Source organism: Canis aureus, chromosome 15, assembly GCF_053574225.1.
Source record: "Canis aureus isolate CA01 chromosome 15, VMU_Caureus_v.1.0, whole genome shotgun sequence".
NCBI lineage: Eukaryota > Metazoa > Chordata > Mammalia > Carnivora > Canidae > Canis > Canis aureus.
The window spans coordinates 61,114,268-61,123,201 of NC_135625.1; the positions used below are offsets into that span (position 1 = coordinate 61,114,268).

General features: G+C 40.4%; 1 protein-coding gene across 1 annotated transcript; it reads left to right on the plus strand.

The window, feature by feature from the left end:
* The first annotated feature begins 3,451 nt into the window (after positions 1-3,451).
* LOC144284060 (olfactory receptor 9A4-like) lies at positions 3,452-4,622 on the plus strand. The gene has a single exon (XM_077848431.1). It carries the CDS (start codon positions 3,678-3,680, stop codon positions 4,620-4,622), a length of 945 nt encoding a protein of 314 aa, XP_077704557.1. The 5' UTR covers positions 3,452-3,677.
* Positions 4,623-8,934: the final 4,312 nt, after the last annotated feature.

Here is an 8,934-nt window from a genome sequence, read left to right on the forward strand (position 1 = left end):
GTTAACTAACTGGAATTACGCGTAAAAACTTTACATAGAGATTATAAATTAATGCAACTTTTTGAGAGTGATTTGATATCCGCTAAACGTTATACAATTGAAAAGTTATGGAGGCCCCTGGATGGTACAGTTGGTTCAGCAATGACTCTTGGTTTCAGCTCAGGTCATGATGTCCTGGTCTAGAGATTGAGCCCCAAGTCTGGCTCTGTTCTCAGTGTAGAGTCGGCTTGAGATCCTCTCTCCCTTTGCCCCTTCCTCTCATGCTCTCTTTTTCTCTCTCAAATAAATAAATGTAACTTAAAAAAAAAGTTGTATAACTTTTCAGATGTGAGAATATTTATTGCAGCAGCAATATAGATATGAAGAATTGGAGAACATTTATCAGCATGTTTATTAGAAAATAATTAGTGATTTCATAATTGAATATTAAGCAATCATGTAAAATGTGATTCACATATCATTGTTAATATAGAAAGTTTAATACACATACAAGCATAAATACACACACATAGATGTATATCAGAAGAAGGTAGCTGGATAATATATTTACTAAAATATTATTTACTTAAAAATCGTACATATGGATATTCTTAAAAACACACAGAATATGTCTGTATGAATACACTAGAAAACTCTAATAATAACTTATAGTAATATTTATCTCTAGCAGATGGATCAGGAAAATCAAACAGCTGGGGAGAGGGAAATTTACACTTTACCTTATATCCCTCCATGTGTTTTGAAATTGTGATCTGATTATTTTACGAAAAATGATGGTTGGTTCTCAAGTTGTAAGAGTCAATATTTTAAAAGTGATTTTGCTGTGTTGCCCAGTAGCTCAGCTGTGCTTACTTTCACGTAGTATTTTGTTGTTGCTTCTGAATTTTGTTTCTTCACTTTCACCCCTCAATTTAGTGGCACAGGGAGGTGAGCTGAGAGCATTTGAAGATCTAGAAGAGAAATATATGGCTGAACAGCCACAATTGGATGCATGTTGGAGGGCCTGGTATGGGCTGTGGCATTAGCGGGATGTGAATTTGGAGTAGGGGATAGGTCTTGTCTCTCCCTCTCAACAGGCCTCCAGCACTGTGGACAGAGGATATGTGGTGGAGACTGTGCAGAGATCCTCTGGGAAGAACGTGCTTCGTGAAACCTTGGGAAGATGAAGAAGTAGATGTAATGAGCTCTAGGCTTTTGAGGTATGTCTTGGAGCCATGAGTGGAGTCATCATCCTGGGGGTAGCTTAGGCTCTGTAGGGCTACATGGAGTCAGGGCAAAGCACAGAGCAGATCAGGGGGCTGACTGTTCACAGCTTGGTGGTTGTGCTGAGAAGAAGGCAGTCTGGACTCTGAGAAATTCCTGACTAGGAGTTTTTAAGTTTGCTCAACACACAGAACTTTTCCAGGATCTAAAATGTGATTATCCTCAAGAGAGAAGAGTAAAAGGTTCTCCAGCTTTTCCTTAAGTGTATCCCTAGTGTGTCTCTGAAAGTGTGCAAATTATTCCTCAGTGTATAACTGTCCTTGGAGACAGGTCAGGTAGAGAAAGAAGGAGGCAGAGCGAACGAAGGAGGGGGAGATAGGCAGATTCCTCTCAGCAATACTTGTGGACTATTTCTAAGCTCCAGTGTGTGGATGGTGTCTTTGCCATGAGTGGAGACAGCAGGAGCTGCCCCTGCCTCCCTAGCATGTCTCTTTACTAGCCAAGGGTAGCCTGGGTTGATACCTGAAGAACAATAGACCTTTCCAGTCCAATCCTCTTCTCTGGAGGTGGGTGTCTGCCAGGTATCCCATTCAGTGAAGGAGAGAGTAGAAGGGCATCATCATGGGAGGGGCGGGGCTTGGCTGCATTATAGAACAAGAGTCCTAGAGCTTGAAGAGTGGATTAAGGGAGCTGCAGAGTACATGGCTCTCCCTCAGAGCTTCCTCCATAGCAAAAGGCAGGTTGATGGGGTCCAGTGCTGGTGATGTGTACACTCTCTGCCATCACCTAAGTCCCTGCTCTATCGTCTGTCTTCATGTCTTCCTGATATCTGCTTGCCATCATGTCAGGGATCTCCGGGAAGTGAGACTGCAGGCTGAGTGGGCAGTGCTTAGGAGGAGAGTGAATGGAGGGATACATATCCAAGTTGGAAACTCCTTGTTTCTTCATTGATTTCTTCCTTGATCTATTAATTGATATATTCATTTAAAAATATCTCTAGAGTATACACACTTTGTCTGACTCTGTTCTTGTCACAAGTGGCAATATAAGTAATATAAGCAACTTGCTTCAAGGTACTTCATTGTGATGTGGGATTTTGGGGATAAATTAAGAAACAAGTAAACATAGCATATGATTTGAGCTATTGATGAGAGCCAATAAAAAGAAAAAATATGTCTTAAAGAGGTTAGAGAGTGAAATCGTGCATGTACTTTTTGGAGGGGTGAGCCAAAAGGGCCTGTGGAATGGACATCTTTGGGCAAAGACTGGATGTGGTGAATGAGGGATTCCAGACCCCCTGAGGAATTCACCATGATCTCTAGGAGTGTATTCTAACTTTTTCATTACCCTTTGGCCCTGGAGAAAAAAGAGAGTCATAGATAAGCAGACGTGCTCTTTTGAATTTTCGAAGATGCTCTATGGGACTGACCCCATGGCAGTTTGGTTGGAGATAGGCTGCCCGTTTGGAGGTCTTGTCTCCCTTTTGGAACCAGAGATTTGAGACCTAGGGGCTATGGAGGATTTTGCTTCTCTATCACAGGTGTTTTCTTGTCTTCTGATCCAGGTTGGAAACTGTATGACAGGTAGGAATTTATTCTGGTACCCCCCCCCCTCCATGTTGTCAATTACTGTCCAGAGGAATCAAATTTTTTATTTATAGGTTACTAATGGGGAGCTGTAGAGGGTCTTTCTGCTTGGAGAGACATATTTCTGCTTGGAGAAATGAGTAATATAGGATGGCTTTCACCATGAGGATAAGGAGGAAGTAGTGGATAATCACCTTCAGGGATCCAGCTCTCCAGGAGTCAGGGAAAGACTCAGTGTTTTGTCTTAAAATACTCTTAGCTTATGACAATATCCTAGATAGGTCCAACTTGCTAACAACAAGAACAACAATATAATTGAGGCAGAACTTAACATGAATATAATGCAAATAAAGGCTATGTTTAGAGGTTACAAAGAAGTCATCATGTCTGGCTGTCATTGGCTAAGATTTGTATTAGCTATGCTTATATCTCTTGAAATGTAGCAGGATTTTGCAGCACATACCAAATATAAGAGGCAGAGAAGACACTTTAGGGCATTTGAGATGGCAGGGTTAATGGTATAAACAAGCACACTGCGGTCAGGAAAGAGGACGAGGTGGCAGGTCAGAGTAAATTTGGAGGGAGGATGGCCGGTGAGTTGAGAGAAAAGGGTAGAGACAGGGGTGGGTGGATTTTCATGCCCTGAGTGTGGTATTGGTGGCTATTGCTCATGTTCTTGGGCATTTACATTTACCTTCATATATGATACATGTTCTTCATAAAACATTTAACACCAATCTTGTATCGATAATAGGAGCATTATGTTGTGGATTCTAGCAGTAGGATATTTTTCTCAAATTGGAAATGTCTTTAATCTTTTTGAGATCAGAAGCCTGTTTTCTCTCCTTTGCTCTTTAGATTTCCCACGGAACAAGAGCTCAGAACTAAATGTTGGGGAATCAGTCTAGTGCCACTGAATTTTATCTCCTTGGCTTCCCTGGCTCCAAGGAACTACACCATCTTCTCTTTGCTACCTTCTTCTTCTTCTACTCAGTGACATTAATGGGAAACATGGTCATCATCTTGATTGTGTGTGCTGATAAACGTCTGCAGTCCCCCATGTATTTCTTCCTTGGTCACCTCTCTGCCTTGGAGATCTTGGTTACATCTGTTATTGTGCCTGTGATGCTTTGGGGGTTGCTGCTCCCTGGGATGCAGATGATATCTTTGGCTGCATGTGTCACCCAGCTCTTCCTGTACCTTTCTCTGGGGACCACCGAGTTTGCATTACTGGGAGCAATGGCTGTGGACCGTTATGTGGCTGTCTGTAACCCTTTGAGGTATAATGTCATTATGAACAGCCGCACCTGTATCTGGGTGGTCATTGTGTCATGGGTGTTTGGGTTCCTTTTTGAAATCTGGCCAGTGTATGCCACATTTCAGCTTACGTTCTGCAAATCCAATGTGGTGAACAATTTCTTCTGTGACCGAGGGCAATTGCTCAAACTATCTTGCAACAATACTCTTTTCATAGAGTTTATTCTATTCCTAATGGCTGTCTTTGTTCTTTTTGGTTCTCTGATCCCTACAATCATCTCCTACACCTACATCATCTCCACCATCCTCAAGATCCCCTCAGCCTCTGGGCGGAGGAAAGCCTTTTCTACGTGTGTGTCTCACTTCACCTTTGTCGTGATTGGGTATGGCACCTGCTTGTTCCTCTATGTGAAACCCAAGCAAACCCAGGCAGCTGATTACAACAGAGTAGCATCACTGCTGGTTTCAGTGGTGACCCCTTTTCTGAATCCACTTATCTTTACCCTCCGGAATGACAAATTCATGGAGGCCTTTCGAGATGTTGTGAAACGCTGCTGTCAACTTCTCCGGGATTAGCTGTGTCCTAAGGACGATTGTGACCTCTTCATCATGGATATGATTAATTTGAAAGGAGTAACTCAATATGTACTGGTCATTTTAATCATTACATATTTTGTGATGTATAGGGAAATTCTTCAAAATCCTTCAAGGGAATTTTTAGACATAGACAGTTCCCCATTTATAAACAGATGATTCTTACATGGGATATCACATTATTATTTTTGACTAGATATGTACAATAATATACTTTTCTGCAATTATAATACATGTCACAATACAATTTTGATAAGTGCAAATGTACACAGTATGTGTGATTTTTTTTTTTTTCCAGAACACTCAGGTCTTTGAGTCAGAAAAACAGTAATTCATTTCATGGCAGCTGACTCCATGTTTGATTCTAGGTCCTGGGTCATCTTCCCATATATTGTCCTATGCTTTAATGATTTTCTCACTGCTTAAATCACCCTATGTTTCATATGAGAATGACCACAAGTCCATCCTCAGGCCCCAACCTTTTTTTGAGGTTCCTTCCGCAGATCCAGCAGGGACACTCCTTCCTTGTAGATCTTCCCCTCTACTGGCTGTTATGACAGTGAACTCACCACAATCCTGCCTGCTTCTCAACCTCAGTGGCAGATGTGCGTTAATTCAGGCACATCTTTAATTGGTAAACTTTCTCAGGGTGAAGAGAGAGTGTATGGAAAGAGGCATTTTCATATCTGACATGACTCCCATTTTCATGCCAGCCCCAAATTTGGGAGGTCAATGGGTTGGGTTCTGGGACTTGATGTGACAAGAGTGAATTGACCTTGCTGTGTCCCTGGGCTGGGGCAGCAGTGCAGGGAGGGCAGGACATGGGCAGCCCCAGTTCACGTCTTCCCACTTTCTTTATATTGTTCAACCTGACAAAGGCATTTGTTCTCTCTTCTCCTCAGCTACATTTCTGTCTTTATTCCCCTCCCCCACAAGGAGCAGGTTTACCAAGTTATCTTCCAGCTCTACAGTGAGCTTCTGAACCCACATCTCAGTTCCTATATTGTCCCATCCCATTCCCTTTCCTGACACTACCATTGCTAATATTTTTCCATTCTTATGTGGCTAAGCAGGGGTCAAAATAGTGTGCACAAAAGACTACCTTCCCAACATAATACATTTATCTATTCTGGAGACTGTTCTATGGGCACTTGATAAGAATATGTATTTTTCTGTTTTGAATTGCAGTGTTCTGAATATGTTTGTTAGATTTACCTGGTCCAATGTGTCATTCGAAGCCACTGATTCCTTACTGACTTTCTATTTGGATGATTTATCCTTTGATGTAAGTGGGGAGTTAAAATCTCCTACTATCATATTATTACTACTGATTATGTTGGGCAAGTTTGCTAAGAACTATTTTATGAATATGGATGCTTTTATGTTGGATGCGTAAATATTTATAATCGCTACATCTTCTTGTTGGAATGTAATGTCCTTGTCTCTTGTTACATCTTTGTTTTAAAGTCTGTCTTGTTTGATATAATTATTACTACCGTGGCTTTCTTTTCACTCCCTTTTGCATGAGAAATGCTTTTCCTTCTCTTCAGTTTCCATCTCCATGTGTCTTAGGCCTTAAATGAATCTCATGTAGGCTGCAGATGGATGGTTCTTGCTTTTATATTCATTCTGTCACACTCTATCTTTTGATTGGAGCCTATAGTCCATTTACATTCAAAGTAATTATTACAGGTGTACTTATTGCCATTTTGTTACTTGTTTTATGGTTATTTTTATAGTTCTCTGTGTCTTCTCTCATGGCTTGCTGGTTTTCTTAATGATATGATTGAATTTCTTTCTCTTTATTTCTTACATATCTATTACTGGTTTTTGATTTGTGGTTACTATTTGGTTTATATATAACATCTAAGCACATAACAGTCTCTAGTAAGTTGTGGTTGCTTAAATTTGAACCCATCCTTTACTCCTCTTCCTACCCACTAACATTTAGGTATATGGTATCATAGTTTATATCCTTTTATATTGTGAATCCCTTGACTGGTTTTTATAGATATACTTAACTTTTTTTTGCTTCTGTGCTTCCTACTTTTCTTACTCCTGCTTATGGTCTTTCCTTTCCACTGAAAGAGTCCCCTTTTCACTTATTGTGGGGTTGATTTAGTGGTCATGAATTATTTTAACTTTTTTTTTTTTAATATGAGAAACACTTTATTTCTTCTGTTATCTGAACCAAAGCCCTGATGGAAACAGTATTCTTGGTTGTAGGTTATTTACTCTCAGCACTTTGAACATACCATGCCACTCTCTTCTGGCCTGCAGAATTTCTGCTGAAAATCAGCAGATAGCCTTATGGGACTTACCTTATATGTAACTGTTTTCTTTTCTCTTAGTGCTTTTTAAATTCTCTTTTTATCACTACTTATAGCCTTTTATTTTATAAACTTATTTTTTTTTATTTGAGAGAGAGAGAGAGAGAGAGAGAGAGCAGGGGGAGGAGCAGAGGAGAAGGAGAGAGACTGTCTTCAAGCTGACTCCATGGTGAGCATGGAGTTCATTGTGGGGCTCAGTCCTATGACCCTGAGATCATGACCCCAGCTAAAGTCAGATCCTTAACCAACGAAGCACCTTAGGCACCCTACTTTGTGCCATTTTGAATACCATGTGTCTCCATGTGGAGCTTAGTCTTATCAGTGCCCTGAATTCAGCTGCCAATCTATGGAAAATATGTGTAGAACAGAAAGATATATTTTAGTGTACCATAAGGGTGACCTCACCAAAATCCAGACTACAGGAAACTACTGTCAAAACACCTTGTGAGTGCAACAAATGGATTATAAGGAAAAGAAAGGAATGGTGAAAAGATTTACAGATTAAAGGGAGTAAAGAATACATGAAATTTTTAGAAAATGGGCAAGACTAAGATAGAGTGCGTAATGATTCAAATTTGGTTGATGAAAGAAAGGTAGTAAAGTGATGACTGCAAAGATAGTTACTTGTGGGGAAATGAGGATTGTGATTATAATGGGGTAATGCAGAAGGTTCTGGGGTTTCTATGAATGTTCTTTCTTTCCCTTTGATCTGGGTGGTAGTGACAAAGGTACTTACCTCATGATAAATTAGATACACATTTGCTTTGTGTAGTGTTTCTGTATCTGTAATTTATATTGAAATCAACTAATTAGGGGTGCCTGGGTGGCTCACTTGGTTAAGTGTCTGCCTTTGGCTCAAGTCATGGTCCCAGGGCCCTGGGATTGAACCCCAGATTGGGCTCCCTGCTCAGCCGGGAGTCTACTTCTTCCTCTTTCCCCTGCTCGTTCTCTCTTTCTCTAATAAATAAATAAAATCCAAAACCAAATCAAAAAAAGAAAAGGGAATACATATTATAACAGAAGTTTATATTCTTTTTGTTTTTTGACAGTTCTGTTTTTTGATTTATACTAAATCAAAGTTTTGATTTTATTAAATTTTATTAACACACAAATATATCAGTATGTTGAGAAAATATTTGCAAGAACAATAAATATGTGATGCTAAAAAACTAAAACCAAATGATTAGGGGGATTTTTGTTTTCCAGTTCAGTATGTAAGGATCTTGGAAGTTGTCACTGTTGCTCACAACAAGAGTAAAACACAAAGAAACTGAAAAGCATCATAGTTTCTTACATCCATCAGAGAATTCAGGTCACAGGGCAAACCATTGCTCTCCAGATTGGAAAGATGGGCAAATACGATGAATGACAGGGTACTGGGGCAGATACTCTGGAGCAGAAGCCCATTGTTGGAGCCAGTATAAAGTTAGAAGAATTTAAAGGTACATGACAAATTTTGGAGGCTCAGTGTGGACAACCTTGAGGGTGTCAGTCTCAGGAGGGCCCCCACACATTTGTGAATTGTGTCCCTAGGACCCTTATCAGCATCTCAGGGTGAAGATCAGAGAACTAGGAGTCCTATCAAATTAGGGGAAGGGGAAGAGTAACCGTTGTGAAATACACTAAGAGCATCCTCTTCCTTAGACGCCTACCTTCAGTGGGAACTATTTTGTTAATGCCTAAATATGTTTGATTTTCACCAGAGTCTAACCAATCTGGGGAGAGGGAAATAGCCAGCTCCAGATCTCTCTGTCCTTCCTGTTTCACCAAGGTTACAGGGAAGGTAAAGTCATGACCCAGGGACACAGGCTCAGGGAAAGACTGAGACCTAATGATTGGACTATGGAATGCTTCACTCCCTCCACTCCTTACCACCACATCAGTAGGGCTTATGTATGATAACAGGGGATTAAGAGAAATAGCTGTGAGTCTAGGACCTTATTTAAGAAGGAGATTCTAGGGAA